This window comes from Pelodiscus sinensis, chromosome 1, assembly GCF_052426305.1.
Source record: "Pelodiscus sinensis isolate ZL-2025 chromosome 1, ASM5242630v1, whole genome shotgun sequence".
In the NCBI taxonomy this organism is placed as follows: domain Eukaryota; kingdom Metazoa; phylum Chordata; order Testudines; family Trionychidae; genus Pelodiscus; species Pelodiscus sinensis.
In genome coordinates, this window is record NC_143052.1 from 252,688,056 (window position 1) to 252,705,749 (window position 17,694).

Sequence of the window (17,694 nt, forward strand, 5' to 3'; positions counted from 1 at the left end):
CCCTTTAAGGATCGCTTTGAACTTTTTTAGTTCATTCAGCTTGCCCAACCTATATTAATGCAAATGCCTGATTGTAAACACTTTTGGACACTACACATTTAACAACCTCATCAAAAAATGCTCAGTCTCAAAACTGTTACTTTTTAAAAGCAATATGTTCTAGGGTAAACACTACTACTCACTGACACTACTGAAGTATTTTCCATAATTATTCCATAATCATATATCAGGACAATATGAAATTAAAGTGCACTTAATTAACTGCAAAATATCTCTGTTTCTAACTGCTCTCTGAAAATACAGAATTTGGAGAACTTGCCATAGAGCCTTCAAACCAATCTGAATTGTGATATCTTAAGGAACAAATCATTATGAAGAACTCATTTACATTATTTTTTGAAGCCTGTAAACCACTTCATGCTGTGTCATCTAAATCTCGTAACTATTCAACATCTTTCCAGGCAGATGTAAACGTTAAAAATTAAAGGCCCCTCATTTTGAAAGATCTAGAAAATAAAAAACAATTGCACTAATGCTTTAAACTACCACAGCGTTTCTCTTCCTCCCCCCCCATAAATTCTGTCCAATTTGACAAGTTTTATGCAGTTTAAAAAGATGAGACAAAACATACCTTGCCGCTTTTAGCAGCACTCAGACTGTTCTGCATTTTCATGGCTTCAATTACACAAATCTCCTGTCCTTTTGAGACCTGGTAAAATATAGAGTACAGAAATAAGTATCAAAGATTTAAACATTCTGAACTTTCTGCAGAATAAAGTAATTAATTCCGTAGGCCAAGTTTATTAAGCTCAAACAATTTTCACAGAACACCTGAAACCAAGCTGTCACATAGAAGTCCACAGCACAAGCAGTGTGACATGCCATGGTTACCTTTAGCTAATCAAAACTAAAACAGAAAAGGAATCTATTACATGGAGGTGGGGAATAAGGAGAAGAAAAGAAAACAAAACAAAAATGAAGTGTTCCTCTCCAATCTCACATTTGTAACCTGAACATTCCAAACTCACACTTTCCAACAGCAGTCACAGACATCAATGATGGATAGAACAAAAATTAATTTGTGTGGTTTTGACTGTGGAGCCACTGCTGTACTTCCCTGGCTTAGATCCATATGGATAATAATCCTCATTCAAGAGCCAGTAAGTTTCTTGGCATTAGTTCTCTGGAGCATGGACTAGGGCCTTTGACAACACCCAGCAGACTAGTACAGAGCAAGAAGGTACTGTTTTGCACATGTCACTATCTGGATGGTAGCTGATGTCTTTTGGACCGCTTAGTGGGAAACACCAAATTTTTATCCATCTGGGAGGGCTCTTGGAGGCAAAATGACAATTTTCACCACAGCTGACGGCTCTTAAAGGGAAACTCTCAGGTTTCCTCTTTCTGCTTATTTGCACTCTCCTAACAGACATATACAAGCTCAAGGTTATAAGCAACCCACTGTGCAGCTATACTTTTGCGCTGAGTGTGGCTAAGAATCAGATTCTTTCTTCAGGGACTTTGACTATGCTGCACAAACAAAATAAGCCACTTGAGGCTTTATGCTTGTTATGGAGGTTACCCATCATTGGAGGGGGAGGTCCAAATTCTTCCCTGGTGTAATCCCACAGATTCTTTTAGAAACCCTGTGATGATCATCAGAGATGGCAGTCAACAGATTTACTTAACAGACCCTGTGCCCTGAGCACACACAGTTGCACTTTTGTGGTTTTGTTTAGTGCCTGTAAGGATTAACTTCTGAGACATCTGAGTGAACTTAGTGGGTTTCCTTATGACTCCTATAGTGCAAGTGTAGTTAGTGCCTCTGAACTCTGTTCTTTCCTGCACTGTTCAGATGGTGGAATTTACTAGTACATTAGCATAAAGGGACATGATTCACAGTGATGCCAAGAGATGGTGTAATGCAGTGCTGGGCATGCTGCTTGTCTCAGAGTACAGCAAACTGGTATCATAGGACCAGTTAGTGATGGGGTAGCATCCAGCAGAGTGGAATGAGGACAGCCAGCAAAAGACCAGGTATGTGAATATATTTTGTCATTATGTACTGAAGGTAGGCATCTTCCCTAACTCTGTTCTGGGCTAGAATAAACAGTGTACTTTTAAACTGGCTACAAAGCTTCATGTGTGTCCAATGCTGCAACAGTCAGGATTCCGAGACAGGACTCATTACTTCTAGACTAAAAGAAGTTACTGCATTATCCCTTTGTCAGACGTAACAGCAATATGGGAGTTTTGGAGGAAGAGCAGAGATTTGCTCTAAGAACCCTGCATTCTAACCAGCTATGCTAAGCAATTAGCATGAAACTGTACAAACAAGAAATTCCATCATAAGAGTCAGGTGAGCAGTTTAAGTCATTAACACCCTAGGATTCTATGTATGGCATCAAATGCTGGTTTTTATTACTAGTTATGTCTGTATCTCATCTCTGCCTATCTTTTATTGTTCTTCCAGCCACCTGCTGTTCTATCTCCACGCTTTTTCCAGCACCTCTCTTTCCTGCACCTTACTTTCATTGTCCCCACTCCCTGCTCTGGACCTTTCAGCCATTTCTAGCGTTATCAGTGAACTTGTTAGGGTTGTAGAAGCTATGAATGTATCATTTAGTTTAAAAACAAAACAACAAAAAAATGGATAAGTTCCTCATAGGTGTCAAAACCAACCTCACCTACATTACTGTTTAGTTACAGCTGAGACACCAACCTTGAAGAAAGAAAATTCAGAGATTTCAGACCATTACATTACTATACTCTTTAAAAAGAAGTTCAGTCAAGGGCCTTGAACCAAGGACTGGGCTCCAGAAATTAATAAATACTCATCAAAGCTCTGCTACTGATTCACAATGTGGCCATGGGCAAATCACTTAGGCCACGATTTTCAAAGCTCAGTTCTCAAAATTAGACTAAATCTGCAAAGTCAATGAGAGCTGTGGCTAGTTAAGAACTCTAAAAACATCTGGGCATTTAGGGGTCTAAATATGGATTTGGTGCCTAATTCCAGGTATTCAAGTAGTCTCAAATGTCATCTGTGATTTAGTTTTCCAGTCTGTAAAATGGATCATTTGGTCAGATGATCTGCACATTAATCAGCTAATGTTTATGCAGAGCTTAAAAATGTGTTTAGTATTAGGGATGTAAAATCCTGTTTAACTGGTTAACTATATTGTTTAACAAGTTAATTAATTAAAGGTAGAGTGGGCAAGGGGAGGAGGCAGTATCCAAAGCAGCCCCTGACTGCAGGACACCCATGCCCACCATGGACTGAGACTGCTCCGGATGACCAGAACACCACCTCTGGCAGGTCCCCAACAGGACTGAAACAGCCCCCTGCCTGCAGCAAGCAGTGAGCTGCTCCAGCCTCCACCAGTTAACCTTAACCGGTAAGCCTCACCTGGTAAGGGTGAGGCTTACGGGTAAACAGTCACATCCCTATTTACTATATGAATCGTAAGTAGAGTTGTCACCTCAGATAGTGCACTGCAAAATGGTTGGAAACAAGTGAAAAATCAGTGATCCGAATTCTTTGTCTTCTGTTTTGGTGCCTCAAATTGAGTGTTGTATTTTTGTGTTTGATACAGACGTGTGCTTACAGGGATTGACAATAGTAGAGCTGGTCTTTGTAAAGAAAGAAAACCACACAAAGTAACTTAGTCAACATCTAGTATTCTTACTCTTTAGAAGGCAGAGCACACTTTTGGTAGGTACCCAAAGTTAAAATGCTGTGACAGCACTTCTGATAATGTACAATTTGCTTAAAACTACTTTGGTGAAAGTATCACTTACGACCAGGAGTTTAATCACTGTTCTTCGGTTAAATCTTTATGATTCCTTTCATTGTACAATCCCAAAATTAGGCATTTGTATCTATCTTCTCTTTCACTCTTTTGGGCTTTGTCCAACTTCTTTCATTACATAATTGTATGTATCCTTTAGTCTGTATGTATTATGTAGCCTGTAAATGAAGATCTTAATAGTGTGTACAATTTCTTCCTTCCTCATTTATTTAAGGATTAATCTGGGCTTTTTAAAGTACTATGTCTTTTTCACTTGTTCTATTTCTTCCCTTTGTATGTTTAAAACAGTGAAATCCAATTTTGATTCATGATCGTCTTTACATTTTAAATTGATGACCCAAATCTGTCAAAACAAAAATTAAAAAACCCAAATTCTGATTAATTTGCATTGATTCAGATCAATGTGTTCCTTTTGTTAAAAAGAAACAAAACTAAAGAGTGCGGTTTGGGGGGGAGGGGGTTGCTAGATTTATGCTACATAAAATCTACATTTAAATTGATTGGCTTAATGTAAATATGAAAATGAACCAATCACATTTAATTTCTAGAACACATTTTTAGTGCAACATTGAATATTTCAATGGCTTACTTTTTAATTTCATTTTTATTTTGTAAGCAGATTCAAAAATGAAGAGAAGAGAACCTAATATCTAACTACTTGTAACAATACAGATACAACATTTGAGAATAGCAAATAACATTTTAACTCTTTCTCTGTATAATTTAGGGACTGCATGGGTCTTATTTATCCAATTTTAAAGATAGATTGCACACAAAGTGTGGGATTGTCTTCAATGTTTTTTTAACCAAATAATTCAGGATGAGAAGTGGAAGAGGAACTTGAAAAGTAGCAACCTTAAACTATTTTCCTTATGCATACAGAAGGAACATAAGGATTAATTGTACTCCCTGAGATGGCTCTTTAAAATTCAGGAGGTACAATAAGACAACTCACATCTGAGGGCATTACTATGAGAGATCTTTGTGAGTATAGTACATGTTTGTAAGACTTTTGTGAATCATTTGATAAAGACTTAATGATTGTGACAGGATGTCTTCAATGTTAGGCCTCCAAAATGGTCACAAGTCCCACAAGTCTTTTTGATAAACCCAATCAGCACTGATGTATTTCTCCACTCTATGTCTAATTGGTGTAAAGTTTGTAGATCTGAATCTTGTATTTTTCATCCAGCTTACTGCGTCCTCTCCTTTGACATAAGGTCAAGGTTCACATTCGCATCCGATTATCAAAGTGGCACTCATTAAGCAGCAGCCTGCTTTGCACCAAAATGAGTTAGCTTGAAGGAAAACTCAGCCCATTTACTCAGCAGATTTTAGCATTTTAAGGAGGCCTGAATGTCACACAGAATTGCTACGTTTTGAAGAGTTTCAGACATCTCCAGCTGATGATTAATTGTAAGTGATGGGAAATAAAATCCAGTAAAGCCAGCTGCTTGCCATGGTCGGCAAAATTACTATAATGGATATAGGCTGCCAATTTTCCAGTTTTACTGGCAAGTCTTCCAAGTGTAATTAAGGGAAGTTATAAATGATATGGAAATCTATCAAGTCCCATTTATTTTCAGAGGACTCTTTCCCCAGAGACTTTTATCTTCAAGCTTATAGTTTGCTTTGTTGTGCTAATGATTTAAGCCACTTCTTATTTCTGATGAAAGCCCTCAATATCCTTCATAAGAAGTTAGATCCACTTCTTTCACAAAGGTTTAAAGAAACAGAACCCTTTTAAAGTTGTGTTTGTGAAATACACAAACCTCTTGTTTCCTTTGTGCTGCATCTTAAGCATCTACCTTTTGGATTTCAAACCATGAATAACCTTGAGAAGACCACAAAAATTCTGGGAGGAAAGTTTTTTTTTTAATTTCTCTATTAAGATGGTAGAAACTACCCTCCATGCTAGGCATTTAGCAGAAGGTAGTTTTGTTCGCTAATGTTGTTTGATTTGGAATAAAAGCATGAAAATGATGTGCAAAGGCCTAAAATTGGAGATGTAAAGGATGACTGCACAGTATTCCATTTCTCAATTTCATCCTTCAGAGCCACAAAATAGGGGTGATACAGTTACTGGATGAGATTTACAGTAACAGCTGTGGTCTTCCCACACAAGGGAGGACCTTCTAATGGGCTAAGGTCTGTTTTGAACAGACGGGGAGCAACAAAACAAGGTTCCCTATTAAGGGTGTGCAGTAATATTCCTGATAAAGAAAATGAGAGTAGTTGTCAGATTGCTTTTAAGAGACCTAAATCCCCTTCTGGTGTTAAAAAAAATAGAGCTATTTGAGAAAGTGCTAGTTGCTAAATAAATAAAAGACTAAAGGGTTGTAAATGCAGGAGAATTTTTTTTAATGTACACTCTAGCAACTGTAAAGAAGGCATAGGAACCAGTGCCAGTGGCATATGGCTTTCTACTGTGCTGAACATCCATACAAAAGACAGGTTCATCAGTCATTGATGTATCTGGATAAAAAATTAGCTTCTGATGGATGGTATTTAGAGCTTACCTGCTGCTAGTACATTACCAGAGAAACAAAGGTTTGGAAACCCACATGCCATTAGAAACTGCGGACCATGAATACAACACGTGCAAGGGTACACAATGTATGCCAAGTTCTACAAAATAATAAATAAGCTATTTAAACCCTCTGCCTAAAATTGGGCCCGCTGCAAGGAACCTTGGGTCAGTCCTACACAGGCCAATTAATGCACAGCATCTGCTGTATAGAAGCAGTGCATGAAGCATTTCCGAATGATTTCAGCAATTAAAAGAAAACTGTTTCCTGCCTGTTCTGACAGCAACTGTGTTCAATGCAACAGTGAGCACAAGATCATTGTGTGCAGCTGAAAAAATTAAGTCTTTTTTTTTTGAGAAGGGGGTGGGTGGGATGAAGATTTCTTGTGGAACAGGATAGTTCTTTTATTGTCCTACATTCTGTGTTTTTCTGCCAAATTAGACAGAAGGCTCTGAGGGCTTACAGGGCCCTCCTCAGTATCACCTTCTGGTGCACGGTGGCTCCCTAAAAAGATGAATCAATATCAACCCTGCTGATTTGTCTACAAAAGTGAAAATCCTTCAATTACATTTTTAATACCATTGTATTTAGAACACAGGTGCTTCAATGCAATACACTTTTAAGATTCTTAGATCAGAAGAAAAAGCCCAGTAACATCCATAAGCAAAAAGCATCTCTGATTTGGTTAAAAGCGCAGTTAGAATCCAATTTTACTTACTCCTGTCTCTTTTCTGAGCCTGAAAGAGAGAGGCTGGTAACTATCCCCCAATATTGCCCTAATTTCCACATTCGCATCCCTACATATTTATGTATACTGAGAACGGACAACGGGAGACTATGAAATAATAAAGCAACAATCAAGCAACCCTGAACTTGCAAAATATTGCATATATTCTTGCCAAACTATTACAAATATATGCAATTTATAATCATAATGGTTGCAAGAATATTATCTGATATACTAAAGCTTTGTTCCTTTTGTGCACTGAGGAGAGTGCTAGAAAATAATACTCATTGTTACTTTTCTTATTTTTTTAAACTTAGTCCATTTGCTATAATTCCCTCTTCCCCCTTCCTCTCTATGACTTTTTTTCTCTGTGACTTGTTGACATTCTGGCAGCAAGCACCTAAGTAGAAAACAAATCAGGAGGAATTGGATGAACAGCAATTGAAATTCCTTGACGTTGTCCAAATCTGTGTAAAATAATTAGTGCAGGTTTTCCCTTTCCTCCAAATTAACTTGGAAACAGAAGCTATAGAGTTGAAATTATAATTAGCAGCAATTAACACTGCTTGACAGATGATTATTAAACTTTTTATGCCACACTCCTTTAATGAATGAACATAGGTATAGCACATCCAAGGTTTTCTGACCTCTGATTAACCAAAGGTCAGTGGTGTCCTCCTGACAGCAATGAGCACTAGTCATTGCATCCCCACTTATCCAAAACACTCATATTCCCAGTGGTTTCAGAAATTTCCAAAACTTTTTTGGGTAAGTTTGGGTATGTGTATTTTGGTGGTAGTAGTTATGATGAACCCATACATGGACCTGACAGCCTCAGAGAAAGGATGGTTTCAGTTCTAGACACAAATATTTTTGATTTATAAGAGATCTTTTAAAAGTTCTTATGAATTTGTTTTAGAGTGGCATCCATACATTTTTCTTTTGTAAGGCTTTCTAATTATTTATTAATTGTTTCTTACTGTTACAATATTTTATAAATCCTTACTCCCAAACAATCCTCAATCTGTGTGTTTACATTAATAATTGTATTTATATTTCTTTAAGTCAACTGTATATAAAAGAATACAACCTTAAGCCAATATAAATGTTACATAAAACAAAATATACTTTCAACAAGTGCAAGCAATTTGAAATGGTAGACTTATTGGAATAAATCACAATATAAAAATAAATTAAACTATTGCCTTCAAGCTTGTGGTGTCAGACTGGTAGGAATATTGGTGTGCTTTTGCTATTTGAATGTTATCATTTTTCTGAAATTGTAAAAATGGTTTCAGATTCACTTAACTGATAATTTTCCTTACAATAAGGCACAAAGAAACTATAATGAAATGTAAACAAATCATAAAATGGCAAGTGAGATTCCTTATCACATTTCATCAAGCTCATACCAAGCACACTTTACAAAAATACATTTAGCATACATATTGGGAACATTGCACACACATACAAAAGGGAAGAACTGAACAGAAAGAAGCAATAGTAACAACAAACCAGGGAAAACTTTGGGTTTATACACAACCGGAGGGGAGACTGTGTATGATTTGTGAAATATTCTGGTATATTAAATAATATCATAGATTTCTGTGTAAAAGGTATCAATTAAATAATTAACCCAGTTCCGTCTGTTTTCCATTTTGATTATTTTCTACAGCTGGCATAAAAATTATTATTGACATAAAGTAAAAAAAAAATCAAATCGACTTCTCTTAGATGAGGGGTGAGGAACCTTTTTTTGGATTGGGGGGCCGTGGCGCTAACCCACCAAAAAATCAGTCAGGGCCAGACACAAGTGAGAAGTAAAAAACAAAGAAAACAAAAAACAAAACCAAATACTCTCACTGACTAGCCCATGACTGAGAAGGAGAAAGACACTCCCCACATTTCCCTGAGCCTTGGGGGCCAGAATCAGGCAAGCTGAGGGCCACATCTGGCCCCCGGGCCTGAGTTTCCCCACCTCTGCCTTAGATTTTTGGAAGTAAATTGCAAATAAAGTTTAAAATTGCAAGTGAACTGGTGAAAAGCAACAGGTAATATAAAAGCTCAAACTTTTATTTTACAGATATTTACAATATAATGTGGAATATGTGCATGGGTGGCAGAATTGTGGAGATTTTGTTTTTTCACTTGCAATATTTTAAGTGAAATACTCTGACTGGATATGTTTTGTGATCCATTCAAGCTTTTTCTAGACTTTTCTGCCAGATAATTTGAATTCAATTTAAAATAAAATCTCCCAATTTGTTTCTAGCTTAGCAGCATTAAGAAGTTTTGCAAAATGAATTTACCCATCACATCTTACTTCAAAAGTTTTAAACAACTGTTACGATTTTAATCTTAATTCTGAAATTATTCATATCAGTTAGTTTCCATAGAATCCATATTTGGGGGGAAACTGTCTTGTGCATTCTCCGAAAGACAAACTTCTGCTATTCAAGCAAAGTTTTAAATTGAAAATTACAGCTTCACTTTGAAAGCCTTGGTAGTTTCATTAACTGAGAAATATCCTTTTAAAAAGGTAATTTGACTTATGATAATGTTCCCAAATCATGATTTATTTATAAAAAATATTGAAAACAATCCTTACATATAGAAAAATGTCTAGCATGATCTTATGGCTATAATAATATGCAAACAAATAAACAAAATTAAATCCGTATAATGACTGGAAATTTTATCCACAATCACTTTTCTTTTGTATATATTTGTGGATGCCCAAAGAAAAGAATTAAACTTATTTTATGCAGCTTACTAAACAGTGTCTGACTTATTAATGCCACCTATTTCTAATTACTGCATTTTTTTAAAGTCTGAATTTCAGATACAAGCAATATTGAAGACATAAAAATATTAATATATTCAGAAGGCCATTGAGAACTTTATGGTCAATTACTGTTGCTGTATATAATGATTAGCAAACTCAAAAGAGTTATGAAGAGAACCTATTTTGGAAGCATGCTGGCAGGGTTTCTGTATACATGACACAACATTTGAGCTCTGTCCACAGAACCATAATATCTTGTTGCTTCCCATATTCCACAGATATCACTCTACAGGATTCTTTACACACTGAGCTCAAAGCAGAATACCAGAGGGGGGAAAATATACTAAGGATTAGTAGACACTGTTTTATTGTACCCTCAGTGATTAATACTCAATTCTGTGCAGCTCAGAATGAGTTTTTAGATTTTATTACAGTTTTTGTAATTGTTACAAGATTAAATTGCATCTGTAGCATTTTACTGGAGGTTTATGAAGATGGCAATGTACACAATCTGTGCCTGGGGGCCATCTGTGCTCCCATTGAAGTCAATGTGAGCAAGATCAATGCCTAGTCTATGATTTTGATTGCGTATAACCTCTCCTGTCTCACTTAACATTGCCAATGTCCTGAATTCTGACTATACCAAATGGCTTTTTTACAACAAGCTTTCATTCTGATATGTTCTTCTTTATAATAACCCCTTCAGAGAACATGAAAATGGATGTGCTTTACCAGAGGGACAGTGCTATCATTACAAATAAGATAAAAAAGTTAAGGTTAAATTGAAGACTCATCTGCTAAGTACAGTAATAGCTTATTCTCATTTAGAGAGTTTTCAAATTCACAATGCTTTTGTTGCTCACTTTACTTTGGTTTTAGCTGTTCCCAGTGACAAGTAAGTGACATTTAATTACATCTCTCTAATAATGTGGGGAAAGTGGCAAAGAAAAAACCCCAGCAATGAACAAGCTAAAAAATTTGCCAGAAGTCTTACTCCTCTTCATGAGACAAATAGTGATTTCCCCTAGTGGGAATCGTTAAGGGCTGAAGACTTCTGGAAACAGAAAATGAATTTCTTGCTTGTGCACTACTTCTTTGACAGAAGTGAACTTCAAACAGGCTACTAGATTCGGTGGGGCATGCATATACAGCCTTCTATCATGCTTCAGCAGCCCAAAGCATTTTTCATAAATAGTAGACAAGAGAATGAAAAAAAAACCCAATGATATTAAAAATCTGAGAAAAAATAATGAAGAGGACAGTAGCTGGCGTCTCATTTGGCTATGGACATGCAAAGAGAAACTTACAAACACCGTAAGTTTTACCTGGCCAAGCAAGATGACCATGACTAAATGGCTGATAATAAATATAGCTGTAAATTCGGCCAAACAAAGATGATGTGCTCCTTCACTAGGAGTTTCTTCTCTATTGTAATGTTATCTCTAATGGAGACTATCTCCCGATGAAGTCTCTGAAATGATCTCTTTGGGAGCACAGTCAGTCATGGTGCAGAGACTGGCATATCATCTTCCAAACAAATTTAGCATAGTTCCCAAGTCAAAACTACCTTGAAACCACTACTAACAATATTGTTTTATATAATAGCTATAAGCTGAATGAAAACAAGGAACATTTTTCCTGCTTGCAGCTGCATTGTATTCAGACACCATTATAATTTTAACTGGTAATACAGCTAGAAATATAAAGACTACTTAAATTCTTTAGTCACCCTGAAAAACAAGGAAACACAGAATACATTTAAGCACTGGGACAAAAAGATGTTTATGTCTCAGAGCTACAGTTCCCTGTTCATTGTACTTTGAACAGCTGTAGTGACTAGTTCTGACAGCTAAGGCATGTCATCTGAATCATACCATTTCACTGCTTATGCAATATAGATGATTGATAGCATCTCAGCTCCTTTTCTAATGCCCTGTCTACATTGGCAAGTTTTGTCACCAAAAAAGCCCTTTTTGGTGACAAAACCCAGAGGGCGTTCACATTGCAACATGACAAAAGTTGTAACAAATGCCCAGATTTGGCAACAAAAACTTCCACCTCTGCAAGGGACTTTTGTCTCTAACCATCTCTTTACTATTGGCAATCATGCAGTGTGTACTACATTAGAGTTATTCTCGAGGTTATTGAACTCCAGTGTGTTTCCCTCAATGCCCAATTAGCCACTCTGGCCAGCGCTTTTAACTACACTGCTCTGCAGCAGGGGTGGCCCGTGAGCCTAGGCGAGCTAGGCAGCTGCCTCGGGTGCCACTGGCCTGGGCGCCTGATGAGGACGTCACGGCCATTGACGGCTGTGCAGGCAGGGGCGTCGATTGCGCCGCCCCACCTAGGGCGCCAGCTGCTGCAGCCAGTCTCGGGCCGCTCTTGCTCTGCAGCCACATAAACAGATGTGCCCCTCCCATCTGCAAACGTCCAGGAACTTTAAAATCCATTTCCCAATGTCTGGCTCATTGCATGGTGGTCCTCATGGCATCTTCTCAGGGAAACTGGGGTGGCTATTTCTCAAGATGCTCTCCTGAGCTTTTGAATCTCATCAGTGAAGAACTGTTCAAGTCTTGAGGTTTTTGAAGTGTCGTGTCTCATTGTTCCATCATGGCCAAACACGTAACCCTTATTCTCATACAAATTACGTAAGCAACAAGCATGTAGTCACCACCTTTGGAGTATGATCTTTCAAAAAGTCCAGCCTGCCATAGAGGTGAGGTGGCGCTATAATGGGAATGTGTGTACCATCGATTGCTCTGCCGCAGTTTAGAAAGCCCATTTCAGCCAGCCATTATGTCATCCACATTTCCCAGAGTCACCATGCTATGCAGCAAAATGCAATTTATTGCCCTGCACACTTGCAGAAGTGCTGCCCCAAAGGTAGACTTCCCCACTCCAAACTAATTTGCAACTGAATGGCAGCAATCGGGAGCTACCAGCTTTCACAAAGCAATGGCAAAACGCTTCTCTATCCAGAGAGCAGCTCTCATGCAGGTGTCCTGGTGCTGCAGTTTGGGGCCAGCTCAGAACACAGCTCCAGGAAGGTTGCTTTATGCATCCAAAAGTTCTGTAGGCACTGATCTTCATCCCACGTGTGCATGACAATGCGATCCCATCACTCAGTGCTGGTTTGCCTAGCCCAAAAGCGACGCTCTACTCTACACAGCTGATCTGTGACAACCCATTGCAATGCCACTTTGCTGCTGTCCCTGTCACATTGTTGTCCGTATGTGAGTCATCATCCTCTTCTAGGAAGTGCACAAATAGCTCTATTGCAGCTAAGCACATTGGATGCAACATAGGAGAGAAGTCTGGGATCCATGATTTCTCTCAGCAGATGGTGGAGAGCGCAGCACTGTCATTCAAGTGGTAAAAGTTAGCTGGAAACCCTTGGTGGGGCTAGGAAACAAAAAGGTGGCTGATGGGATGTTTTTCACATTCCCCAAATACCTAGCACTATGCCATGTGTTCCCACAGTGTCTAGCGACTGATCGTGACACCAGGCACTGTGGAATGCCTATCCACATTGATTTACTCTTTCTGTCAATGAGAGCTAACATTATGGCCATGATATGTCGACAAAGGGTGGCAGAAAAACAGGTCTGGCAAGTTTTCTGTTTTGGCTACTTTTGCATGTCGACAGCACTTTTCATCACCAAACCTTTCCAGTATAGACATGGCTTAAGTTTTAACACTAGTCCTGGAAAGGATGGATTTAAGTTATACTCTTTCCAATAACACAAAATGTGTTTTTGTAATTAAAGCCACACAATTAGCATTGACAGCCTCAGGTCCACAAAAACAGATTATGCTGTTTAAGTACTCTGCCGCTCAATGCCTCCAGCAAAAAGCTGCAGGAGAAGAAGAGAGGGGAAAAAATCCACATGTATTATTTAACCACTTGCATTCTTGTACCGCACCACTTGTGAATTTGTAGAGTGAGGTTTTTAATTCTTTGGCCATGGACCCAAACCCCTTCCCCAACCCCATAGTTCTATTCCTTCAAGAAGACAAAATATTTGTCAGACACAAGGAAAACATTTTATAACAGCCAGTGGAATTAACCTTTTTAAACCCATTCCATTTATACTATCAATCAAAAAGGTAACAAAAACAATTCCATCTTGAAATATTTTGAAAACATTATCTTTCCCACCACAAAAACAAATATTTGCTGAGTACCTTACACACTATGCAACTCTTACCGCCCCTATGTTGAAGCCGTGGGTTTCAGGTGCCATGACGAATCTATTGTAAGGAGTCAGCTTTCCAATCAGCTTTCCGGCAGATCTCAAAACTAGCAGTTTTGTTCACTATTAACAACTGATGATTCAGTTTCATTCTGGACAGATTGCGAATACTTTGGTGTAAGCATACATGATTTCCTAATAAGCTTTTCTGAATGCTTGTGAAAGAGGCATCTGAGTGTTACAGACCCTGATCGTGCAGACACTCCCACACGATTCACTTTAGACAAGTGAATAATTGCATGGAGCTATTCCTGTGTATAAAGTCACCCCCTGGTCATTAGGGTTTGGTAAGTTTCAGTGGTGAAAGGAATTCAACCATTTTAAAAAGGGTACACATAATTTCTTTTGCCACAAGCAGCAATTGTAACAGTATATTCATATCTCTACCATGTGATACAATGGAGTTCTCCTTTCAATTGCATTTTTACCAAACTAGAATTAGTTCAAATTGCATGTGTGAGTATATCTGTACACAGGTTTGATTTAAATACAATTAACATAATACAAACAGATAGCTCTTAACACACACTTGATATAAACATAGGGAGGCAAAGACCCACTTTTCTGGAACTCTACATCTGGAGCTTGTACTTCCTCCCTCTTTTTTCCTATTGACAGAGAGAAGTGTCCATATGCACGATGTGCAAAAGTAGAGATAGCAGCATGGAAATGTGCAAACCAACTCCCCCTATGTAGTGCTTCACCCCCATTTTATAAGGTAACACCTTTTGCGATTAAGCATGTTGTAATTTGGGGTTGGTCCTTAACTAGCTTGTGCTCAGCCTCTCACTGAAGTCAGGAATGGTCATAAGAACAGCCATACTGGGTCAGACCAAAGGTCCATCTAGCCCAGTATCTTGTCTGCTGACAGTGGCCAATGCCAGGTGCCCCAAAGGGGGACTGAACTGAACAGGTAATCATCAAGTGATCCCTCTCCTGTCATCCCTTCCCAGATTCTGACAAACAGAGGATAGGGACACCATTCCTACCCATACTGTCTAATAGCCATTCACTGACTTCTAACCTCCATGAATTTATCTAGCTCTTCTTTGAACCTTGTTAAGCTATGTTTATATAGCCGCATGACATTATTTCAAAATAACATAGTCTGTATCTCCGCACAAGCAGTTATTTCAACATAAGTCAAAATAATGTTGAGCTGGATAATTGCTTACTCCGAGTCCTGTAACCCTCATTGTACGAGGAGCAAGGGAAGTCAGGGGAAGAGTGCTCTATCTTGAAACACTTGCTGTGTAAACAGCGCCAAAAGTCGAAATAAGCTATTTTGACTTAAGCTACACAATTAGCGTAGATCAAGTTGCATAGCTTATTTTGAGTTTAGCCCTGCTGTGTAGACGTGCCCCTAAAGTCCTGTCTTCAGAACATCTTCTGGCAAGGATTTCCCCATGCCGAACATGTGTTGTGTGAAGAAAAATTTCCTTTTGTTTGTTTTAAACCTGCTACCTACTAATTTAATTTGGTGACCCCTAGTTCTTACGTTATGGGAACAAGTAAATAACTTTTCCTTATTCACTTTTTCCGCACCAGTCATGATTTTATAGACCTCTATCATATCCCCCCTTAGTCTCCTCTTTTCTAAGCTGAAAAGTTCCAGTCTTTTTAATCTCTCTTCATATGGCACCTGTTCCAAACCCTTATTCATTTTCGTTGCCCTTTTCTAGGGATGTTAAAATTAGATTAATCAATTAATTGAATGGTTGATGGAATTTCTATCGACTATTTGATTAGTCGATAAGGGCACTTCCACTTTGAAATGCAGAAAGAGACCACCCGGCTGTTGCTACATTTCAAAGGCAGAAGTGGTGCGCAGTGCTCTGCCTTTGAAATGTACAAAAGTCCAAGCAGGGGCTCTTGTGCATTTCAAAGAGTGAAACACTGCATGGAGCCTGGGGCTAGCGGGGAGTCCCTCGCTGACCCAGGGCTCCGCACAGTGTTTCAATCTTTGAAATGCACAAGAGCCCCTGCGCACCACTTCTGCCTTTGACATGTAGCAACAGCCGGGCGGTCTCTTTCTACATTTCAAAGCAGAAGTGCCACATGCAGCCGAGAGTCAGTGGGAGGACTCTCCACTAGCCCCAGGCTCCATGCGGCATTTCAAAAGTAGAACACCACTCCTGCACCCATACCCCTTCCCACAGAGCTGGAGCTGGGGGAAACTGGCTTTTAAGTTGGCTCCCTCCAGCACACTCTCTTCTTCACCCCCGTTACTCATCTTTTGGATAGAGGCATCAAGGGGGATGGGAAGCATCTAATCGACTAGTGTATCAACTATCCGATAAGCTTTTGCTTATCAGATGGTCAACTAGTTGACTGGTTGCTTACATGCCTACCCTTCTCTGAACCTTTTATAATGCCAATATATCTTTCTTGAGATGAGACGACCACATCTGTATGTAGTATTTAGGATGTGGGCGTACCATAGATCATACAGAGGCAATAAGATATTCCCTGTCTTCTTCTCTATCCCTTTAATTACTCCTAAAATGTTTGCTTTTTTGACTGCCGCTGCACACTGAGTGAATGTTTTCAGAGAACTATCCACAATGATTCCAAGATCTCTCTCTTGAGAAGTTGTAGCTAAATTAATCCCCTTCATTTTGTATGTATAGTTGGGATTATTTATCCAATGTGCGTTACTTTACATTTATCAACATTAAATTTCATTTGCCATTTTGTTGCCCAGTCACTTAGTTTGTTGAGATCTTTTTGAAGCTCTTCACAGTCTGCTTTGGTCTTAACTATCTTGAGACGTTTAGTATCATCTGCAAATTTTGCCATCTCACCGTTTACTCCTTTCTCCAGATCATTTATAAATAGGTTGAATAGGATTATTCCTAGTGCAGACCCTTGGCAGACACCATTAATTACCTTTCTCCATTCTGAAAACTTACCATTTATTCCTATCCTTTGTTTCCTGTCTTTTAACCAGTTATCAATCCATGAGAGGACGTTTCCTCTTAACCCATGACAATTTACTTTACTTAAGAGTCTTTCGTAAGGAACCTTGTCAAAGGCTTTCTGGGAAAATAAGTACACTATATCCACTGGATCCCTCTTGTCCACATGCTTGTTGTCTCGCTCAAAGAACTCTAGTAGATTAGTAAGGCATGATTTCCCTTTATAGAAACGATGTTGATTTTCCCCCCAATAAATTATGTTCATCTATGTATCTGATAGTTTTATTTTTCACTATAGTTTCAACTAATTTGCCCAATACTGACATTACACTTACCAGGCTGTAATTGCCAGGATCAACTCTGGAGCCTCTTTTAAATATTGGTGTCACATTAGCTATTTTTCAGTCATTAGGTACAGAAGCTGATTTATAGGATAAGTTATAAACCACAGTTAATAGTTCCACAATTTCCCATTTGAGTTCTTTCAGAACTCTTGGATGAATGCCATCTGGTCCCGGTGACTTGTTTCTGGTCTCTAAGGAGTTTCCTGCACACCAGACCAAATATGGCAGATGTAATCTGCCTTGGACTCGTGAGGCTCATGCTCTGGGGTTAAAAACAGCCATGTAGACATTTGGGCTCAGGTTGGTCTCTGAGATCCTCTCTTCATC

General features: G+C 38.6%; 1 protein-coding gene across 2 annotated transcripts in view; it reads right to left on the reverse strand.

The window, feature by feature from the left end:
- The window catches only part of PCCA (propionyl-CoA carboxylase subunit alpha), a 475,238-nt gene that overhangs the window by 400 nt on the left and 457,144 nt on the right, over positions 1–17,694 (reverse strand). For both annotated transcript variants that reach the window (XM_075918750.2, XM_075918752.2), the window contains one exon: positions 632–709. In XM_075918750.2, the coding sequence (XP_075774865.2) occupies positions 632–709 (78 nt within the window). The remainder of the gene's footprint in view (positions 1–631; positions 710–17,694) is intronic.